Source organism: Somniosus microcephalus, chromosome 2, assembly GCF_052327205.1.
Source record: "Somniosus microcephalus isolate GS21.2 chromosome 2, FLI_Smic_1.0, whole genome shotgun sequence".
In the NCBI taxonomy this organism is placed as follows: Eukaryota; Metazoa; Chordata; class Chondrichthyes; order Squaliformes; family Somniosidae; genus Somniosus; species Somniosus microcephalus.
The window spans coordinates 327,057,906-327,081,419 of NC_140988.1; the positions used below are offsets into that span (position 1 = coordinate 327,057,906).

Here is a 23,514-nt window from a genome sequence, read left to right on the forward strand (position 1 = left end):
TATTGCATGACCTCATTCAGTTTTTCTTTTTTTGTGAGGCATTAACTAATTGATATAGTAGGTTAGTGTATTAATAATCTGCTTCTATAGATTAGTAGGATATGATTCTTAATCATTTATGTTTCTTCTTAATCAGTATGTTTCTAGCCCAATGAGGAAGGAATCAGTGCTAGATCTAGTTGCAGGGAATGAAGTAGGTCAAGTGGAGAATGGTTCAGTGGAAGAACATCTGGGTAATTGTGATATAATTAGGTTTAAAGTAGTTATGGACAGGGACAAAGAAAAATCAAAGGTGAAAATACCCAACTGGAAGAGAGCCAATTTCAGTGATTTGAGAATGGATTTAGCACAGCTTGACTGGAAACAAAGATTGGTCAGGCAGAAAGTAAATGAGCAATGGCAAACCTTCAAGGCTGAGATAGTTCGGGTACGAACCAAGCATATTCCCATAAGGAGGAAAGTTGGGGCATCCAAAGCGAGAGCTCCCTGGATAACAACAACAACAACAAAAACAGCTTGTATTTATATAGCGCCTTTAACGTAGTAAAACGTCCCAAGGCACCTCACAGGAGCTTTATCAAACAAAATTTGACACCAAGAGATAGAGATATTAGGACAGATGACCAAAAGCTTGGTCAAAGAGAGAGGCTTTAAGGAGCGGCTTGAAGTAGGAAACAGGACAAAGGAAATAGAGATCAAAATAAAACGAAGCTTATGATAAATGTCAGGCTCATAATACAGTACAGAACCAAGCTGAATACGGAAAGTACAGAGGAGAATTGAAAAAATAAATAAGAAGGGCAAAGAGAGAATATGAGAAGATTAAAAGGAACCCAAAAATCTTTTATAAACATAAAAAAGTAACAGGATAGTTAAAGGAATGGTGGGGCTGATTAGGGACAAAATAAGAAATCATCTTGTGAGGCAGAAGGCATGACTGAGGTACTGACTGAGTACTTTGCATCTATGTTCACAAAAGATGATGAAGTTAATGTTTCAGTAGAGGACAAGGGAGTAGAGATATTGGATAGGATGAAAAATAACTTTAAAAAAAGGAGGTCCTAAATAGGTTGGCATCACTCAAACTTAATCAGTCACCCGGCCCAGATGGGATGCATCCTAGATTGCTGAGGGAAGCAAGGGTGGAGATAGCTGAACCTCTGACCACAATCTTTCAATCCTCCGTGGATATGGGCGTGGTGCCAGAAGACTGGAGGATTCCAAATGTTACACCCCTGTTCAAAAAAGGAGAGGGGGATAAACCTGGGCCGCGATTCCGCCTATCGAGGCGGGTCCGGAGCGGCCGGGGTCAGTGGCAGGGTGTGACCCCGCTGCTGGCTCCATCCCGCTCTGTGAAAAGAATTTTACACTGATTGGGCTTGTTAAGCCTGCCCAGCACGTTTGTCGGCCAATTGAAGGAAGCGGGTCTGATGACGTCACTTGATGAGTCATCAGCCGGTTTCCTTAAAGGGACCATGCGCAAATTGATTTTGACAGTTCTGCTGTCAGTGTTCTACAGGATTGAGGTGCATGGCTGCACCTAGGCTCTCCCAAGACTCCCTCCATATGCTTATGGAGGGAGTCACAGCACGCAGGGAGGTTCTCTTCCCTTCCAATGGGCAGAAGGGACCTCCCCAGAACATCAACGCAGCCTGGTTGCACATTGCACAGGAGGACACGAGCAGGGATGTCGTCAGGCGGACCAGGCTACAGTGGCGCAAACCTTTCAATGATCTCAATAGATCACGAAGCGTTACTGCAAAGCCACACTCGACCGCATCCTGCTGTGCCACCCATCACATCCCCATCACTCTGCCTTCCCTAACCTACTCCTGCACATCTTTACTCACACCAACTTAGCTTGCACCTCCACCCATCCCTCTCTATCTACATTATCACTTCCCCATCTCACTAGCCACCCCTCACACCCTCATCTTAGTCCAATCATATCAACTAACAACACACAAGGGTAGGCACTTGAGTGTTTTATCCAATCTTCATGTGAAGTTTCTGTTAATGTGGTGTCAAACATTGAAATCTTTATTTTCAACACGTGTTTTTGGACAGATTTGTGTGCGCCTTTGGAACTGGCTTAATGAGTTGCAGTGAATGGTGAGACATACCGGTAGCCCCCGCAATGGCGATGAGTGCGAAAGGAATAGCTTGGGTATTGTAGGGATGCTTTATAGTGTTGGTGTGGAGTGGTGCCAACCTGGTGCACCATGTGGCAGCCAGGATGTACAGTGTCAAGTGAAGTAAATCTGGCCATGGTGAGGCCATCCTTGGCGTCGCAGGCAGCAATGTGGTCGGGTGCTGATGCCCTTTGTCCTGTGCAGCATCAGGTGATTGCGGAGAAGGTTGGTGGTGTTGTTGTTGCTGCTGGTGTTGGGGCTAATCATAGTGGTATTCTGAGGACCAAGGTGAGATTTTTTCCAAGAGCACCGATGCTGATGAAATAGATGGCAGGTGAGGTTGAGATGACAGAAGCGATCTGTCAGTGGTGAGCAAGGTTGTTCCAACGAGGTGACACTGGATAGAGAGTTTGCTCCAAACACTTGTAAGCTGCATAAAGCTCAATCTGCCTTCCAAATGCAGTAAGCAACAGCTTCTGACCTTGCAAAGTGAAGACCTATGAAATGGGAGCTTTTATAGACCATTTTCAACTGTTAAGTTTAGAAATCATCACATGCTGACAACACCCGACGACCTTACCTGACGTGATCTCCGAGCAGCAGGGAAGCTGTTGGCGAACTCTCAAAGCCTAAAGGTAAGCTTAAAACACTACTTAATTGCCTCTTAACAATCCAGCTAATGATTTAAATTGCCTCCCCCACCGCTTGGTGTCAGGTCTGTTCTGTGATGACAGACTTGACATCTGGGAGACTAGTGTGGAGGTGGGTTGACAGCAGGTTCCCTACCCACTGTCAAAAAAAAAAAAAAAAAAATTCCCAGCTGACCTGCCACCAAATGTGCCCCCCCCCCCCCCCCCCCCCCAAAAAAAAAAAAAAATTCCGACCCTGGTAACTACAGGCCAATCAGTCTAATGTCAGTGGTGGGAAAATTACTAGAGATCATTGTCAAGGACAAAATTAATTCTCACTTGGAGAAGCATGGATTAATAAGGGATAGCCACTACGGATTTGTTAAAGGCAAATCGTGCCAAACTAACCTGATTGGGTTATTTGATGAAGTAACGAGAAAGGTTTGATGAAGGTAGTGCAGTAGATGTGGTAAATAGAATTTTCTTTCAAAAGGCATTTGATAAAGTACCACATAACAGATTTATTCGGAAAATAGAAGCACATTGTCTTAAAGGGACGGTGGTAACCTGGGTGTGTAATTTGATGAGGAAGGGGAGGCAGAGGGGAGGTGGTGAAAGGATGCTTTTCTGACTGGAGCCAAGTATGCAGTGGGGTCACCCAGGAGTCGGTATTGGAACCATTGCTTATATATATATATATATGGCTTTGTAAATAAGGACATTGAATACAAAAGCAAGGAGGTCATGCTAAACCTTTACAAATCACTGGGTAGGCCCCAGCTGGAGTATTGTGTACAATTCTGGGCACCACACTTTAGGAAAGATGTCAAGGCTTTGGAAAGGGTACAGAGGAGGTTTACCAGGATGATACCAGGGATGAAGGACTTCAGTTATGTGGAGAGATTGGAGTAGCTGGGATTGTTCTGCTTGGAGCAGAGAAGGTTAAGGGGAGACCTAATAGAGGTATTCAAAATTATGAGGGGTTTTGACAGGGCAAGTAGGGAGAAACTGTTTCCTCCGGCAAGTGGGTCGGTAACCAGAGGTCGTAGATTCAAAAGATCTGGAGGGAAAATGAGGAGAATTTTTTTCTCAAAGGGTTGTTAAGATCTGGAACGCACTAGCTGAAAGAGTGATGGAATCAGACGCCACAGGAACTTTCAAAAGGACACGTCTTAAAGAGGACTAATTTACAGGGTTATGGGGGAAAAAGCTGGGGTGTGGGACTAAATTGGACAGCTCTTTCAAAGAGCCGGCGCAGGCACAATGGGCCGAGTGGCCTCCGTCTGTGCTGCAAGACTATGATTCTGTGCATTTGCATACAAGATTTCTCCCCAGTGTGTTTGTGTGCTCTGCTTAGCTGTAAGAGGGAAACTCTGATGGGGAAACTTGGCATTTACCCCACAAAGCATGTAAAAGTCAGGGCAAGAGTTATCCTCCGCTAATCTTGAGTGGCTGGTTTTGTGCTGAAACTGGTAGCTGTTGGGGAGCATGTCATCTGCTTGTACTTTTGGCCCTTCAAAGAAATGTGAAGAGGCTAGAAAAATAACTAAAATGGAAAATACAACCTTGTTTTTTTAAAAGATGTGTTTCAGAGAGATGCATTTATTCATAACAAATGTTTGCAAATCTGAAAGAATCCAGTTCGTATTTTAGATATCAAACGCACGGATCTGGATCAGAAGTTTGGATGTAGTCAATAATCTAAATATTCATTGGATAATTCGAACAAGATTGAGATCATTAAAAAATAATTGGCGTTATTTCAGATTCTGAATATTGTTGCTGGCATCAGCATAATTGTTAAGTGTTAATTTACTTGCTAGTGGGTATATTCGTTATAGTATAACTGAAAAGAAAATAATTGTGTTCATATAAAGTGTATTTATTTCTACACTACATCTGTTAAACCAGCAGGTGGCACTTGTATATTCAGAGCTAGATTTAGTGACATTGGAAAAGCAGAGCCATAGCCAAAATTTCAACTAAAGTGGCCATGGTTCTTCAGAGGTAATTGCTGTTTTTTTTGTGGGCATTACACAATTATTTTTCCAGCTGCATTTGTAATCTATAACTTAAGCATTGGGCTACAAATCATGGCCTAAGGGTAATTCGGGCATGTGTGTATATATACGATAGCAAAATACTGTGGATGCTGCAAATCCGAAATAACAACAGAAAACGCTGAAAAAAGTCAGCAGGCCATGCAACGTCCGTGGAGAGAGACACAGAGTCAAAGTTTCGGGTCGAAACCCTTCTACAGAACTGAGGAAAAAAAGGCAGGAAATGAAACAGATTGGGCAGTTTGGGGGCTGGGAAATGGGGGAGGGGATGAAAGAAGAGACATTAAGAGATATTCAAGGTGAGACGAGATAGTAATAGGACAGGTAAAGAAACAAACAATGGCTCTAGATGAAGTGTGAAACGTGCCGACAGAGTGAAAGACAGCTGCCATGTGGGAGAGAGACAAAAAAAGGAAAAGGCACAAACCAAAAGCGTGGATAAAAAATATAAAAATATAATAGGGGCCGAGGTTATGATCTGAAATCGTTGAACTCGATATTGAGTCCGGAAGGCTGTAAAGTGCCTAATCGGAAGATGAGATGCTGTTCCTCGAGTTTACGCTGAGCTTCCGTGGAACAATGCAAGAGGCCGCAGACGGTGAGGTCTGAGTGGGAATGGAATGGTGAATTGAAATGACAGGCGACCGGAAGCTCGGGGTCACCCTTATGGACTGAACGGAGGTGTTCCGCAAAGCGGTCACCCAATCTGCGTTTGATCTCCCCAATGTAGAGGAGACCACATCATGAGCAGTGAATACAGTATACTAGATTGCAAGAAGTACAAGGAAATCGCTGTTTCACCTGGAAGGGGTGTTTGGGACCCTGGTCAGTGGGAAGGGGGGAGGTATATGGGCAGGTGTTGCATCTCCTGCGCTTGCACGGGAAGGTGCCAGGGGAAGGGGTGCTAGGGGTGATAGAGGAGTGGACTAGGGTGTCTCGGAGGGAGCGGTCCCTACGGAATGCTGAGAGTGGAGGGGATGATGCGTTTGTTGGTGGGGTCACGTTGGCGGAGGCGGAAGTGGCGGAGGATGATCCGTTGAATGTGGAGGCTGGTGGGGTGAAAGGTGAGGACAAGGGGAACCCTATCGTGGTTCCAGGAGGGAGGGGCAGGAGTGAGGGCAGAAGTGCGGGAGATAGAACAGTCCCGGTCGAGGGCCATGTCAACCACGGTAGAGGGGATTCCTCAGTTGAGGAAAAAGGAAGACATGTCGGAAGCACTGGTGTGGAAGGTGGCATCGTCAGAGCAGATGCGGCGGAGACTGAGAAACTGGGAGAATGGAATAGAGTCCTTACAGGAGGTGGGGTGGGAGGAAGTGTAGTCCAGGTAGCTGTGGGAGTCAGTGGGCTTGTAGTGAATGTTGGTCAATAACCTATCCCCAGCGATGGAGATGGAGAAGTCGAGGAAGAGAAGAGTCGGAGATGGACCATGTGAGGGAAGGGTGGAAATTGGAGGCAAAGTGAATGTAATTGTCTAGTTCAGGGCGAGAGCAGGAAACGGCACTATATCTCCCTTTTATACTCCAATTCATAAGAACATAAGAAATAGAAGCAGGAGTAGGCCATTTGGCCCCTCGAGCCTGCTCCTCTATTCAATAAGATCATGTAAGAAATCACACAACACCAGGTTATAGTCCAACAGCTTTATTTGAAATCACAAGCTTTCGGAGCGCTGCTCCTTCGTCAGGTGAAGTGGAGAGATGCATAAAAACACAGCTTATATAGTCAGAGAATAATGCCAGATGTTTACAGGTAATCTTTCTAACTGCCATTTATCACACCTCGGCAGAGAGATAATCACAGCAATCAAAGGTGTAAATGGTGTCCAAACAGGTCAGTCAGGAAAACATTGTCGAGCAGAAACTGATAGCCAAGTTCCGCACCCATGAGGACGGCCTCAACCGAGATCTTGGGTTCATGTCACGCTACATGTAACCCCACCTGACGTAGGGTCATCCAGACTCGAGTCGTCGTTGGCTTGTTCTCTCCACACAGATGTGGCCGGACCTGCTGTGATTTCCAGCAAAAAAAATGTTTTTTGTCTTTTTTTGTTTTTCATACAGACTCCAGCATCTGCAACATTTGACCCCATCTCATTGTTCTTTGATGTAATGTTTTCCTGACTATATAAGCTGTGTTTTTATGCATCTCTCCACTTCACCTGACGAAGGAGCAGCGCTCCGAAAGCTTGTGATTTCAAATAAAGCTGTTGGACTATAACCTGGTGTGTGATTTCTTATATTTGTCCACCCCAGTCCAACACCGGCATCTCCACACAATAAGATCATGGCTGATCTTCTACCTCAACTCCACTTTCCTGCACTATCTTCACATCCCTTAATTCCTTTAATATCCAAAAATTTATCGATCTCTGTTTTGAATAGACTGAACGACTGAGCCTCCACAGCCCTCGGGTAGCGAATTCCAGAGATTCAACATCCTCGTGAGTGAAGAAATTTCTCCTTATCTCAGACTTGATCATGGCCGACCCCTTATTCTGAGACTGTGACCCCTGGTTCTAGCCTCCCCAGCCAGGGGAAACCTCCTCCCTGCATCTACCCTGTCGAGCCCTGTAAAAATTTTGTATGTTTCAATGAGGTCACCTCTCATTCTTCTAAACTTTACAGAACTCTACTCAATCTGTCCTCGTAGGACAATCCCCCCCATCCCAGGAACCAGTCTGGTGAACCTTTGTTGCACTCCCTCTATGGCAAGTATATCCTTCCTTAAGTAAGGAGACCAAAACTGTACACGATACTCCAGGTGTGGTCTCACCGGGGCCCTATATAATTGCAGTAAGACGTCTTTACTCTTATACTGAAATCCTCTTGTAATAAAGGCCAACATACCATTTGCTTTCCTAATTGCTTGTTGTACCTGCATGTTAACTTTCAGTGATTTGTGTGCAAGGACACCCAGGTCCCTCTGAACACCAACATTTCCCAATCTCTCACCATTTAAAAAAAATACTCTGCTTTTCAATTTTTCCACATTATATTCCATTTGCCATGTTCTTGCCCACTCACTTAGCTTGTCTATATCCCCTTGAAGCCTCTTTGCATCCTCCTCACAACTTACATTCCCGCCCAGCTTTGTATCATCAGCAAACTTGGATATATTACATTTGGTCCCCTCATCCAAATCATTGATGTAGATTGTGAATAGCTGAGGCCCAAGTTACAGCCTGCCAATCCGAAAATGACCCGTTTATTCTCATGCAACATCTTAAAATAAGTTAATGATTAGCTTTCTCAAGATGTCTTAAAGCAACTTAAGTGGCTTGAGTTTTCACTGAATACTCTTACATGTCTGCTTAAGCATATTATGAAGTTTTTTTGGCTACTCATTTGCAACTTCTCAACTGTGGTATTTACAAAAAAATACATTGAGGTACATAAAGTACGAGCCGAAAAGATCAATCAGCCCATCAAATCTGCTAGTTTTTGTGGAACATTTCCAGTTACACCGCCAAACACTTACCCAAACTTATTTCAAAGGATTACAAATCTGCAGTGAGTGCTTTCTCTTCAAAATGTTCCCTTATTTTATAGAAGAAAATGGGAAACCATGCTCTTGGTTGGGAATGCTGATTTCCCTGCCTATAACATGGGATCGGGTGGCTCCTTGCTGGCTCTTGAGTCGTAGCCCCAGCTGTTTTCTACTGAAACACATTTGGACATTGGTGAGATTATGGAGAGTGATCTATTGGGAATTGAGACCCTACTGAGGGGTTCCACAGAAAATTGGCAAAAATCAAAGTTTCTCTTAAGCTAATCTTTTATCCTTTTTATAAAAAAAAAAAAAAAAAGTGGGAGAATACTTCGATTTAAAGACAGCCACTGCAGTAATGACCAGAATAGATTAGAAGTGAATATGCTGAGATTTCTCCTGATGCTCTGAATGAAAGATGTGGGCTCTGGGCTAGGGCTAGGGGGAAACCTTTGGGGGAAGTTTGTCTTGGTGGACAAGGGAAGGGAGGGATGTGGCTGAGGCAGCTGAATGGATGGTCTCCATCTTGGTGACAAGTAAGTCCACGAGCTCCTCGCACTTGTTGGAGGTGAGGGTGGAGAGGGCAAGGGAGAGGGGTTTAAGGAGACAGTTGATAGTGGCGATAAGAAGCCAGGGGTTGTCTTTGCATTCCAGGATGATCCTGGAGTAGTGAGCAGTTTTCTCTGGGCAGCTACATTCTACTTTATGCATCCATGATTGCCTACTAGTATTCAGACTAGTCCAGATGTCCAAAAATTGTGTGGTGGAAAGGGGATGTCAAATATCTGTGTGCCAATGGTCTTGTGTATCCTGCCTGCAGAGCTTCCTCCTGTGTGTTCTGTGCTGTGTGCAGGAGTTTTGCTGTGTATCAGTTTAAGTACCAGATGAATGACACCAAATATGATATTAGTGACGAGTTATTCAGCGTTGAAGTAACCACCTCCGTATTTGTAAATAATAAAATCAGCAGAGCACTCATAACCGATGCCTACAGAGCCCTATTGCAACTTCCCTCTGAACATCAGAAGTGAGGAATCTTTCTTAACTTGTACTTAACACTATTATATATACTCTGGAAACTGATATGCTCAGTAACTGCAATCGCATAATTTTTATCATCATGAGTCAATCTTGAAGTACCATAAAATCCAGTGTGTAGGTTGAACCTTCATGCAGCTCTTATAACCTCTGAATTTTAGGAGTACAACCTCATTTTTACCAGTCTATAAAATCAATGCACTGAATTTTATGGTGATTTTTCCATTTCATTTGAGATGCAGCTTCTAACACACAGACGTCTCACACACGTGCTAAAATTGATTTTTCTACTGCTAAGTGGTCTCTACAGTTAAATGTAAAATAGTAAACCATCTCTAAAACAAATGTAAAGTTGTATTCTATGCTGCAGGAAACAGGAAGAACGAGTACAGCAAGTGCGGAAGAAACTGGAGGAAGCTCTAATGGCAGATGAGTTGGCACGAGCAGAGGAAGTCACAGAAGAAAGACGTGAAACGAGAGCAATGTGATGCACGGGTGAGACTTTCATTGCAGCATGGGTAATACAATTGAGTGGCGGGGGGGGTGGGGGATGGACCATCTGACAGTTATCTTAGGATTATCACCTGTCTGTACAAAAAAAGGAAGCAGTTGGTTTGGGCAGCTTGGCTTTATCACGAGGTCCATGGGATCAAATCCCTCTGGAATGATCTGCAGGCACATTACTTTAGATATTAAACAGGTACAAGAAAAATTAAACAGGTACACGGTTATCATTAACGCTTTTTGTGTACCTTGTCTGTTTTCATGGATTTTAAAAGGAAATATACCACTGGGGGACTTGGAAGAAAGGATATATTTTTGAGAAATATTATGTTTTCTTTTCAATCTTTGCCAGCTGAGTATATATGCATACTGCATGGATTTTTTTTTTTACACATTTAAAATGATTAAAAGAAAAGGATCGCTTAAGGTAGGATTGATTAAAACTGAAGAGGGAAACCGAGTTGCTATAAGAAGCTGGCAGCTGTGGTTATCTCCCCTAGCTATTTCACCTTCAAGAGTTGGTGCCTTCAAAACCATATTTAAGCTGCAGCCTTGAGAATAAATGTGGCATATCACTTCAAGTAATGTTCCCCAGTGGTGTCATCAGCCCATAACATTTAAATAAGAATATTCAACCATAAAATACACAGAGAAAAAATTATAAAGTTTGTTATTTTAAACTTTTTGGTGTGATGCTGTAATTTGTCAAAATGCAAACTGTTGTTTAAATTTTTACACTTGCTTGAAGATTAATCCTTGATCTGTCATGATAATGACTGGTCTGTAATTAAGGTCATTAACTTTTTTTGCATTATGGCTTTAAAATGCAATGACATTTTTGACATTCTCACTAATTAATAACAAAAGTATGTGGTCTCCTCTACATTGGGGAGAGCAAACGCAGATTGCGTGACTGCTATGCGGAACACCTCCGTTCAGACCCCGAGCTTCCCGTCACCTGTCACTTTAATTCTCCGCTCCACTCGCACTCTGACCTCTCAGTCCTTGGCCTCCTGCACTGTTCCAATGAAGCTCGAGGAACAGCACCTCATCTTTCGGTTAGGCACTTCACAGCCTTCTGGACTCAACATTGAGTTCAGCAATTTCTGACCATAACCTCTGTCCCCATCTTTTCGGATGTTGGAAATCTGAAATCTGAAATAAAAACAGAAAATGCTGGAAATACTCAGCAGGTCAGGCAGCATCTGTGGAGAGAGAAACAGAGTTAACGTTTCAGGTCGATGATCTTCTGTCATAATTTTTATATGTTAATGGCGCCGAGGAAAACTAAGGCAAAACGTACGACTTTTATAAAAAAAAAAAAAAAAAAATGCATACATACAAGTTTCATTTTAAAAATTTGTAGAGGACAACCTGTTAGGTTGAAACACTAGTGTGGTGGTCTGTACAATGTATAAAACTATTGCTGTCCACAGTGACACACAAGCTACAAAATTTCCTCCACCTTATAGAAGAAACTTTAAATGTATTTAATTTTAATTTACATTAATAGTTTTCCTGCAGGGAGTGAAGACCCTTGGTTACACTTCCCCCACCCCCACCTTTTTAAGCTGCTGTGGTGATGTCAGTCACAGGGAGCTTCCCGGAAGAGTGATCTCAATTTTCCCTGATCTGCTCAGAGCCATTTAGACTCGGTGGAAACCATGTTCCAGGCTGGGAATTGCCTTTTTCTCCCATTCACATGTTGTCTGCTGAGATCATTTAGGACATGTCCGTTGCCTTTCACTGATGTTATTCTAGTGACTTAGCAGAATATCTTCTCCCACTCCCCCCTCCTTTCTCTCTCTCGCCCCCTCCTTTCTCTCAGGTAAATGTAGATCCTTTACAGTCAGATGGGAGAATTTATAATGGGGAATGAGGAAATGGCAGAGAAATTAAATAACTACTTTGTTTCTGTCTTCACGGAGGAAGACACAAAAAACCTCCCAGAAATACGAGAAAACCAAGGGTGTGGTGAGAATGAGGAACTTAAAGAAATTATTATTAGTAAAAAAAAGTACTAGCAAAATTAATGGGACTAAAAGTCGATAAATCCCAAGTGCTGGATGACCTACATCCTAGGATTTTGAAAGAGGTGGCCACTGGAATAATGGACGCATTGGTTGTCATCTTCCAAAATTCTATAGATTCTGGAACGGTTCCTGCAGATTGGAGGATAGCAAATGTAACCCCGCTATTTAAGAAAGGAGGGAGAGAGAAAACGGGGAACTACAGACCTGTTAGCCTCACATCAGTGGTTTGGAAAATGCTGGAATCTATTATAAAGGATGCAATAACTGGGCACTTAGAAACTAATAAGATTGGGCAGAGTTAACATGGATTTATGAAAGGGAAATCCTGTTTGACAAGCCTATTGGAGTTCTTTGAGGATATAACTAGTGGAGTAGACAAAGGGGAACCGGTAGATGTGGTGTTTTTGGATTTTCAGAAGGCCTTCGATAACGTCCCACACGAGGTTGGTGAACAAAATTAGGGCACATGGAATTGGGGGTAATATACTAGCATGGATTGAGAATTGGTTAACAGACAGAAAACAAAGAGTAGGGATAAACGGGTCTTTTTCAGGATGGCAGGCTGTAACTAGTGGGGTACCGCAAGTATCAGTGCTTGGGCCCCAGCTGTTCACAATCTATATCGATGATTTGGATGAGTGGACTAAATGTAACATTTCCAAATTTGTTGATGATACAAAGCTAGGTGGCAGTGTCAGTTGTGAAGAGGCTTCAAGGGGATCTCGACAGGCTCAGTGAGTGGGCGAGAACATGGCAAATGGAATATAATGTGGATAAATGTGAAGTTATCCACTTTGGTAGAAAAAACAAAAAGGCAGAGTATTTCCTAAATGATGAGAGATTGGGGAATGCAGATGCTCAAAGGGACCTGGGTGTTCTTGTACATGAGTCACTGAAAGTGAATGTGCAGGTGCAGTCAGCCATTAGGAAGGCAAATGGGATGCTGGCCTTCATTACATGAGGATTTGTGTACAGGAGTAAAGAAGTCTTACTCCAATTATATAGGGCCTTGGTGAGACCACACCTGGAGTACTGTGTACAATTTTGTTCTCCTTACCTAAGGAAGGATGTACTTGCCATAGAGGGAGTGCAACGAAGGTTCACGAGATTGATTCCTGCGATAGCGGGACTGTCATATGAGAAGAGATTGAGTAAACTAGGCCTGTATTCTCTCTGAATTCAGAAGAATGAGAGGGGATCTCATTGAAGCATACAAAATTATTACAGGGCTTGATAGGGTGGATGCTGGGAGAATGTTTCCCTTGGCTGGGGAGTCTAGAACCAGGGGCCATAACCTCAGAATAAAGGGTAGGCCATTCAGGACTGAGATGAGAAGAAATTTCTTCACTCAGGGTGGTGAATCTTTGGAATTCTCTACCCCAGAGGGCTGTGGAAGCTTCGTCATTGGGTATATTCAAAACAGAAGCCGATAGATTTCTGACTAGTAAGGGCATTAAGGAATATGGCGATAGGGCCGGTGAATGGAATTGAGATAGAAGATCGCCATTCAATGAGATCATGGCTGGAGCAGGCTCGAAGGGCCGAATGGCCTACTCCTGCTCCTATTTGTTATGTTCTTATGTTCTCTCTCCCCCTTTCACTCTGTCTCTCTCCTTTCTCGCCCTCGCCCTCTCCCCCTCTCTCTCTCTCTCTCTCTCTCTCGCCTCCTCGCTCGCTCCTGCTCGCCCGCGCGCCCCCTCGCCGGCCCCACTCTCCCGCTCGAAAATACTGTATTTTCCATCATTACCCTCCAATCTGTTTAGTTTTAGCACCTATAATATTTTGTACCGATCACTGCATATTGTAATAGTTAAAGTTGCAGTAAGCTTTGCAACCTATTTGAAGATGCTTTTCTTCAATTTTTGTTTATTCTATTAGGCTCAAGTGTAGCACATTATCAAGCTCTGTTTTTCAAGGCCTTTATATGCTATGAAATAAACTGAGAAATCATGTTCAAAACTTATATTTTCAACAAAAGGCAGTCCCAAAATTAGTACTTCAACTTCTAAGCTCTTTAATTTAGCAATTAGACCATCTAACCCAAATGTATATTACGAATTTTCAGGCTCTCCTGCCACTTGAAGTGAAGTCTTGTATCTTTACGCAAGGTGCATTTATCTAAGTTCATCTTTTCCTTATTAATTTTGCTTTACAAATACAAAATACTTATTAGATGCTGCTGTGAATCAAGGAACCACATTATTCCACATCACAGCAGTCTTTCTCAATCGTGCAGTTTGAGATGTGTTTCTAACTGACAGCATGACTAATTTTATTGAGACGACAGCGTTCGATAAGCTGCCACACGAGGCTATTACACAAAATTAGGACTCATGGGATTGGGGATAAGATACCATCATGGATTGAGGATTGGTTAATGGACAGAAAACAGAGTAGGAATAAATGGGACTTTTTTGGGTTGGCAGGCTGTAACTAGCGGGGTCAGTGCTTGGGCCTCAGCTATTTACAATCTATATTAATGACTTAGATGAAGGGACTGAGTGTAACGTATCCAAGTTTGCTGATGATACAAAGTTAGGTGGGAAAGTAAACTGTGAGGAGGATGCAAAGAGGCTGCAGAGAGATATAGACAGGTTGACTGAGTTTGCAAGAACATGGCAAATGGAATACAATGTGGGGAAGTGTGAAGTTACCCACCTTGGTAGGAAAAACAAAAAAGCAGAATATTTTTTTGAATGTTGAGACTGGGAAATGTTTGCATTCAGAGGGACCTGGGTGTCCTTGTACATAAATCACAGAGTTAACATGCAAGTACAGCAAGCAATTAGGAAAACAAATGGTATGTTCGCTTTTGTTGCAAAGGGATTAGAGTATAAGAGTAAAGAAGTCTTACTACAATTATACAGGGCATTGGTGAGGCCACACCTGGAGTAATGTGTACAGTTCTGGTCTGCTTACCCAAGGAAAAATATACTTGCTTTAGAAGGGAGTGCAGCGAAGGTTCACTAGACTGGTTCCTGGGATGAGGGGATTACCATAAGAGGAGAGATTGAGTAGACCAGGCCTATATTCCTTAGAGTTTAGAAGAATGAGAGGTGATCTATTTGAAACATATAAAATTCTTAAGGGGCTTGACAGGGTTAATGGTGTGAAAATGTTTCCCCTGGTTGGGGAATCTAGAACACGGGGGTCACAGTCATAGAATAAGGGGTTGGTCATTTAGGACTGAGATGAGGAGAAATTTCTTCACTCAGGGTTGTGAATCTTTGGAATTCTCTACCCCAGAGAGCTGTGGATTTTCAGTCGTTGAGTATATTCAAGGCAGAGGTCGATACATTTTTGGGAACGAAGGAAATTAAAGGTGGAGTTGAGGTAGATGATCAGTCATGATCTTGTTGAATGGCGGAGCAGGCTTGAAGGGCCAAATAGCCTACTCCTGCTCCTATTTCTTATGTTCTTATGACAGTCTACATTAAAAATAGTAAAAGCTATAATTTACTTGGGATTTGAGAGATCCACAAACTAGTTTTATTTTGGTTGGTGATCCCCTACAGTAAATTACAGAGTTGCTGTACTCGCCTACTCTCAGCCCAGTCTCCATTTATATATGTAATAATATAGATGCTTAAGTCAAGTGGTGTGAGACCATCATTTGGGTTTCAGTTATAGGATAACAGCTGTTTGTACTCTAAAATCAGAGTTCAGATTTAGGAAGGACTTGGGTGTGCTCAGATTTCCAACCACTTTTCCATTATAAGGTGCTAGTTGTGTCTTGTTTTGTTTAGATCTGTGTGCAATTGGCTCTTGTCTATAGTTCTGTCTTTGCTGTAATGTGCTTAGTTCCCTTTTGCATTCCTTTGAATGGTCATATGCCTAAAGAAAAAGAAAGAACTGGCATTTATATAGCACCTTTCGTGACCTCTGGGCATACCAAAGCGTTTTACAGCCAATGAATTACTTTTTGAAGTGTAGTCACTGTTGTAATGTAGGAAACGGGGCAGCCAATCTACATCCAGCAAGGTCCCACAAACAGCCATGAGATAATGACCAGGTCATCTGTTTTTAGTGGTGTTGGTTCAGGGCTAAATGTTAGCCCAGAAACCGGGAGCCCTCTCCCGATCATCTTCGAAATAGTGCCATGGGATGTTTTACGTCCATCCGAGAGGGCAGACGGGGCCTCGGTTTAACATCTCATCTGAAAGATGGCATCTCAGCCAGTGCAGCACTCCTTCGGTGCTCGGTCTAGATTTTTGTGCTCAGTCTCTGGAATGGGACTTGAACCTGCAACCTTCTGCCTCGGAGGCAAGAATGCTCCACTGAGCCACGGCTGACATCTGTGAGGACCTCCGTTGGTTCCTGCCATATAAAAAAAGCCATCGCAGAGATGTATTCTTTGATTGCTGATGAACAGACTTAAAACTTTTGCTTTCAGCTTGATTTTCTCACATTATCTTATTTTCACACATTCAGACATGCTATAAAGTCCCTGTAATTACTTTTATGTGGCCTTTAACCTTCTACTTAGGAGATACAGTATTTGCTTTCACTTTCCAGGTGCTATTATTAAGTTGTAAATTATAAAGATGGATTTTTAATAGAAATTAATATACTGTCCCATTTTGAAAATGTTACCCAGTTCCCTTAATTTAGTTCATTTCTCCTCTCATTCTCTCTCCTACCTCCCTCCCCTCCACCCCACACAATCACATACCAACAAGAGGGTGAATGCTTATGCATAGCTAGATTTGTGGAGCTTAGTGGATGATCAGACAGGCTGTGCCAGAATCAGCTGTCAGAGGATAAGTGAGCATGGCCAGGGTTGACATTGCCTCCAGCGAAGATAGATAACGTGCTATGTGGGAAATCACAGGAGAGAACTAAGGCCTTGCCCAAGTATGTTAGAACACATCTCTCTGCTAATGTGCTGTATTATAAATTATATTAGGTTGCGTGTTTTGTTTTAAAAGTGTGTTGGCCATCCTGGTCCTATTCCTAGACCCCACATACATCAACATTGTAAATTATCAAGAGTTTTTGTGCCTTGTGATATACCTATCAATTCAGTTCATGAAAAGCGACGAGTTAAGTTAGTAACTATAGGTTTTTATTGGCTAAATAACAGAGCCCACCCTCGTGGGTGATCGGATCCAACAAGGAGGAATACCAGCCAGTCGACCACCTTTATACCTGGGCAAGCAGGCGGAGCCATGGGCGGAGTCAGCTGTGGTCAGCCCAGGTATAACAGCATGACAAGAGGTGACCTTGTGTAGTGATACAACAGTGTAAACAGTGATAACCATAGTGTAACGATAGTGAACGATAAAAGTGGTTTACCACATTCACCCCTTGTTTAAATTTGAGTCCGGCGGGGTGAAGTGTACTACCAGTTCGGGTATGTCAGTCTGTCCGGAGGCCTCGTAAGCCTTTCTGATCGGCGCAGCAGCGGCGGCGGTGTTGCAGTATCCGATGTTAATGCTGGTGTCTGCGTGGTCGGCGAAGGCTCGTGGGGTTCCGGCATGCCGTCTACCTGGGCTGGATTTGGGGGGGTGGTGGGGGGTAACGGTGGTGTCTCGGGGTGCCCGAGGGTGCGAGGTCTCGTAAGGAGACTGTGTCCTCCCGCCCGTCTGGGTATGCCACATAGGCGTACTGGGGGTTGGCGTGCAGGAGGTCCACCCTCTCGACCAGGGGGTCCGTTTTATGGGCCCTCACGTGCTTTCGCAGCAAGACGGGCCCCGGAGAAGTCAGCCATGTTGGTAGCGAGGTTCCCGTAGTCGACTTCCTGGGGAAAACAAACATTCGTTCATGGGGGGTGGCGTTAATGGCAGTGCAAAGCAGTGACCAGATGGAATGCAGCGCTGCCGGGAGGACTTCCTGCCAGCGAGAGGTTGGGAGGCCCTTAGACTTTAAGGCTAAGAGAACGGCCTTCCAGACAGTCGCGTTCTCTCTTTCCACCTGGCCGTTCCCTCGGGGGTTGTAGCTGGTGGTCCTGCTTGCAGCAATACCTCTCGCTAGTAGGAACTGGCGAAGTTCCTCGCTCATGAAGGATGAGCCCCGGTCGCTATGTATATAGTTCGGGAACCCGAACAAGGCGAAGAGGTCGTTCAGACATTTGATGACCGTGGTACTGGTCATGTCTGGGCAGGGGAAGGCAAAGGGGAAACGGGAGTACTCATCAATAATGTTGAGGAAGTACACATTACGGTCAGAGGACGGGAGGGGCCCCTTAAAATCGATGCTCAAGCGCTCGAAGGGGCGGGTGGCCTTGATCAGGCTTGCTCTGTCCGGCCTAAAGAAATGCGGTTTGCATTCGGCACAGGTTTGGCAGTTCCTGGTCATGGTCCTGACCTCCTCGATGGAGTAGGGGAGGTTGCGGGCCTTAATGAAGTGGTAAAGTCTGGTGACCCCGGGGTGGCAGAGGTCGTTGTGGAGGGTCTGCAGTCTATCAATTTGCGCGTTGGCGCATGTACTTCGTGATAGAGCATCTGGGGGTTCGTTCAGTTTACCAGGCCGGTACAAGATATCATAATCGTAGGTGGAGAGCTCGATTCTCCACCTCAAGATCTTGTCGTTCTTGATTTTGCCCCTCAGCTTGTTATTAAACATAAAAGCGACCGAACGCTGGTCGGTGAGGAGGGTAAATCGTTTGCCTGCCAGGTAATGCCTCCAGCGTCGTACTGCCTCCACGATCACCTGGGCCTCCTTCTCGACCGCAGAGTGTCGGATCTCCAGGCCCTGGAGGGTCCTTGAGAAGAAGGCCACAGGTCTCCCCGCCTGGTTAAGGGTTGCAGCTAGGGCGAAGTCGGATGCATCGCTCTCCACTTGGAAAGGGATAGACTCATCCACCGCGTGCATTGTGGCCTTAGCAATGTCTCCCTTTGTGAGGGAGAAGGCTGCGCATGCTTCTGCCGTCAGGGGGAAGGAGGTGGACTTCATGAGGGGTCTGGCTTTGTCCGCATAATTGGGCACCCATTGGGCATAGTAGGCGACGAGCCCCAGGGTTCTCTTCAGCGCCTTTGGACAGTGGGGGAGGGGAAGCTCCATGAGGGGGCGCATTCTTTCGGGGTCGGGGCCGATGACTCCGTTCTCTACTACGCAGCCGAGGATGGCAAGACGCGAGGTGTTAAACACACATTTCTCCTTATTGTAGGTGAGGTTCAGCCGTTGGGCCGTACGGAGGAATCTCTCCAGATTAACATCATGGTCCTGCCGGTCGCGGCCGCAGATGGTGACGTTATCTAGATAAGGGAACGTGGCATGCAGCCCGTTCTGGTCAACCATCCGGTCCATCTCCCTTTGGAAGACCGAAACCCCGTTGGTGACGCCGAAGGGAACCCTAAGGAAGTGGTAGAGGCGGCCATTCGCCTCGAAGGCGGTATACTGGCGGTCCTCAGGGCGGATAGGGAGTTGGTGATAGGCGACTTAAGGTCAATGGTAGAGAATACCCGGTACTGTGCAATCTGATTGACCATATCAGATATGCGGGGAAGGGGGTATGCGTCCAGCTGGGTGTACCGGTTTATGGTTTGGCTGTAGTCGATGACCAGGCAGTTTTTATTGCCGGTCTTAACGACTACGACCTGGGCACGCCAGGGGCTGGTGCTCCCCTCGATGATGCCCTCCTTCAGGAGACGCTGCACCTCCGAGCTAATAAAAGCTCTGTCCCCGGCGCTGTACCGCCTGTTCTTGGTAGCGACGGGTTTACAGTCGCGGGTGAGGTTAGCGAACAGGGAGGGGGGCGGGACCTTGAGGGTGGATAGGCCGCAGGTGGTACGTGGTGGGCGGTTTGAAAGCTGCTGGTTGTAGACTGTGAGTGGGGGAGGGGTCCACCGTATGCCAAAGTGACACTTTGGAGTTGGCATTGGAAATCCAGCCCTAGTAGGACAGCAGCGCAGAGCTGGGGCAGGACGAGAAGTTTAAAATTTTTATACTCCGTGCCCCTAACCGACAGGGTCACAACACAGTAGCCGCTGATGTCTGTAGAATGGGACCTCGACGCCATCGAGATCCGGTTGCGCATTGGCCGGACAGTGAGGGAGTAGTGGCTCACCGTGTCTGGATGGATGAAACTCTCCGTGCTTCCGCTGTCGAACAGGCAGGTCGTGGCGTGGCCGTTTACTTTGATGTCCATCATGGACTTGGACAAGTGATGCGGGCGAGCTTGGTCAAGTGTGACGGAGGCTAGTGTATGGCTGAGCGAGCTGCTGTAGTCTGCGGGTGAGGCGGTGGTCGGGTCTGGAGACAAAGTGGCGGTCGAGTGTGGTGAACAAAATGGCGGCGCCCACGACGTTGAATAAGATGGCGGAGAAGATGGCCGCCCCCACAACTCACATGAGGCACTGCCGGCGTCGGTGGCCTTGATCAAAGATGGCCGCCCCCACGACTCTCACAAGGGGATACTGGCATCTGTGGCCTTGATGAAAGATGGCCGCCCCCACAACTCGCATGAGGCACTGCTGGCGTCTGTGGCTTTCCCCCTGCAGGCCTTCGTGAGGTGGCCTTTCTTGTGGCAGTCGGAGCAGGTCGCGTTTCTTGCAGGGCAGCGCGCCCTCGGGTGTTTCGCCTGGTCACAGAAGAAGCAGCCGGCGGCCCGATCGCGGGGCTCCGATGTCGCAGCCGGTACCGGGGGTGGCGGTCCCGATCAGTTCCGGGACACCGACGCTGTGGTAGGTCCCAGAGGCAGCGGTGCGAGGGGTATTGCGGCCGGGGTCGGGCCCGAGTCCCAGGGTCGCGCAGCACAGTACCTGGAGTACGCCTCGAGGTCCCGATGGGCCACTTCCAAGGAGTGAGCGAGGGTAGCAGCTGTTTTCAGGTCGAGGTCCTTTGATTCCAGCAGTCTTTGCCGTGAGTAGTCTGACCGAAGGCCTTTCACGAAGGCATCTCGGATGTTTCCATCTGTATGTTCTGCAGCTGTTACGGCTTTAAAGTCACAGTCCCTGCCGAGTATTTGCAGCGCCCGTAAGAAATCATCAACCGACTCTCCTGGCTGTTGCGAGCGGGATCTTAGGAGATGCCTGGCGTACATTGAGTTTACAGGGCTCCGATACTGTTCTTTTAGCAGGTTGAGGGCATCCTCGTATGTGGCAATGTCCCGGATGAGTGCAAATACTTTAGGGCTCACCTGAGCGGTCAGAACTCTTAGTTTGGATGCCGGAGGCACGCCGGATTCTCCCAGGTAGGCTTCGAAGCAGCTCAGCCAGTGTTCGAAGTCGAGGGCTGAATTCGCAGCCTGTGGGTTTAGATCCAGGTACGGCGGCCGGAGGGCTCGTAGCCAGGCCGGCTGCTGGGGCTGTTGTAGATGGCCGTTTGGCTGAGGCTGTACGTCTGACTGGTCGTTTGGCTGCTCCGTTGTAGACATTTCAAAATTTAGCCAATAAAATTGATATACCTATCAATTCAGTTCATGAAAAGCGACGAGTTAAGTTAGTAACTATAGGTTTTTATTGGCTAAATAACAGAGCCCACCCTCGTGGGTGATCGGATCCAACAAGGAGGAATACCAGCCAGTCGACCACCTTTATACCTGGGCAAGCAGGCGGAGCCATGGGCGGAGTCAGCTGTGGTCAGCCCAGGTATAACAGCGTGACAAGAGGTGACCTTGTGTAGTGATACAACAGTGTAAACAGTGATAACCATAGTGTAACGATATAAACAGTGATAACCATAGTGTAACGATAGTGAACGATAAAAGTGGTTTACCACACCTTGTAAGCATGTTAGAAAACTGGATGCCACTGCAGATTCAGAGGTTTACTTGTGACCTCCAGTGATCCCCACATTGTAATGTGCTGGAATAATTGCTCCAACATTAAATTGAACTCTCCAGTACAGTGACAAAAACGTTAAAGCGCTCAAGTTTCCGCTTTCCTCTTGCTAGCAGTAGTTTTATAATCTGTAATCGCGACTGCATTCTGGGTTTTAGGGATGGGCAATAAATGCTGGCTTTGCCAGCGACGCCCAGATCCCATAAGCAAATTTAAAAAAAAGTCCAACAGAAAATGCTGGAACTACTCAGCAGGCCAGGCAGCATCCGTGGAGAGAGAAACAGGGTTAACGTTTCAGGTCTGGGACCCTTCATCAGAACTGGAAAAAGCTGGAGATGTAACAGATTTTAAGCAGGTGCAGAGATGGGAGGGGGGGGGGGGTGGTGGTGGGGGGGAAAGGAAGGAATAGAAAGAACATGCTGTGAAAATGTTGCAAATGGGAATGGCTAAATCATACTGCATGAAAAATGGGGGCAGGGATTATTATCTGAAATTGTTGAACTCCATGTTGAGCCCAGCAGGCTGTAAAGTGCCCAATCGAAAGATGAGGTGCTGTTCCTCGAGCTTACGTTGAGCTTCATTAGAACAATGTATTAGGCTGAGGACAGAGAGATCAGAGTGGGAATGAAGTGGAGAATTAAAGTGACAGGCGACCGGAAGCTCAGGGTCACCCTTACGGACTGAACGGAGGTGTTCCGCAAAGCGGTCGCCCAATCTGCGTTTGGTCTCCCCAATGTAGAGGAGACCGCATCGTGAGCAGCGAATACAGTACACAGAATTGCAGGAAGTACAAGTAAATCGCTGTTTCACCTGGAAGGGGTGTTTGGGGCCCTGGACAGTGGGAAGGGAGGAGGTAAAAGGGCATGTGTTGCATCACACTGTCCAGGGCCAAACGCAGATTGGGCGACCGCTTTGCGGAACACCTCCGTTCAGTCGTAAGGGTGACCCTGAGCTTCCGGTCGCCTGTCACTTTAATTCCCCGCTTCATTCCCACTCTGATCTCTCTGTCCTCGGCCTAATACATTGTTCTAATGAAGCTCAACGTAAGCTAGAGGAACAGCACCTCATCTTTCGATTAGGTACTTTACAGCCTGCCGGACTCAACACGGAGTTCAACAATTTCAGATAATAATCCCTGCCCCCATTTTTCATGCAGTATGATTTTGCCATTCCCATTTGCAACATTTTCACAGCGTATTCTTTCTATTCCTTCCACTCCTCCTAAGCCCCTCCCCCCCGTCTCTGCACCTGCTTAAAATCTGCTCCATTTCCAGCTTTTTCCAGTTCTGATGAAGGGTCCCAGACCTGAAACGTTAACCCTGTATCTCTCTCCACAGATGTTGCCTGGCCTGCTGAGTATTTCCAGCATTTTCTGTTATTTCAGATTTCCAGCATCTGCAGTATTTTGCTATTACATACCAAAAAGACATTGGACTTTTTTTTAATAAAATTAATTTACTTTCTCGATAGTCTTTTTTTTCTTTGCTTTCTCCTCAATCTTTTCTATATTTTACATTTTCGTCTGTTGCTCTCTGCTTTTCTTTTCGTTCTGTAAAGCACTCTCCTCTATTCTGACAGATGACCTCATGCAGTTTTCTCAACCTTTCAATTTTCATCTTTTCCCATATCTGTTCATTCATTTCTCCTAGTCAGTTTCTCTCTCTCATTTTCCCCCTCTGCCTACCTTAATCGTACTTGCAATGTTCTGAGCTCCCCTCGTTTGTTCATCTTGACAAGCTGCTGCTAAACACTTGCTTAAGATGTAAAAGAATTTGCATTTACATAGTGTCTTATCACCTCAGAGCATCCCAAAGTGTCACAGCCAATTAATAACTTTTAAAGTGAAGTTGTTATTTTGTGCACAGCAAGATCGCAGAAAAAACCGATGAGATGAATTGTTTATTAATCTG

At 45.6% G+C, this 23,514-nt stretch overlaps 1 protein-coding gene across 3 annotated transcripts in view; it reads left to right on the forward strand.

The window, feature by feature from the left end:
* mbd2 (methyl-CpG binding domain protein 2) overlaps window positions 1–23,514 on the forward strand; it is a 143,279-nt gene that overhangs the window by 99,589 nt on the left and 20,176 nt on the right. For all 3 annotated transcript variants that reach the window (XM_085974767.1, XM_085974753.1, XM_085974760.1), the window contains one exon: window positions 9,716–9,840. In XM_085974767.1, the coding sequence (XP_085830893.1) occupies window positions 9,716–9,833 (118 nt within the window). In that variant the 3' untranslated portion in view covers window positions 9,834–9,840. The remainder of the gene's footprint in view (window positions 1–9,715; window positions 9,841–23,514) is intronic.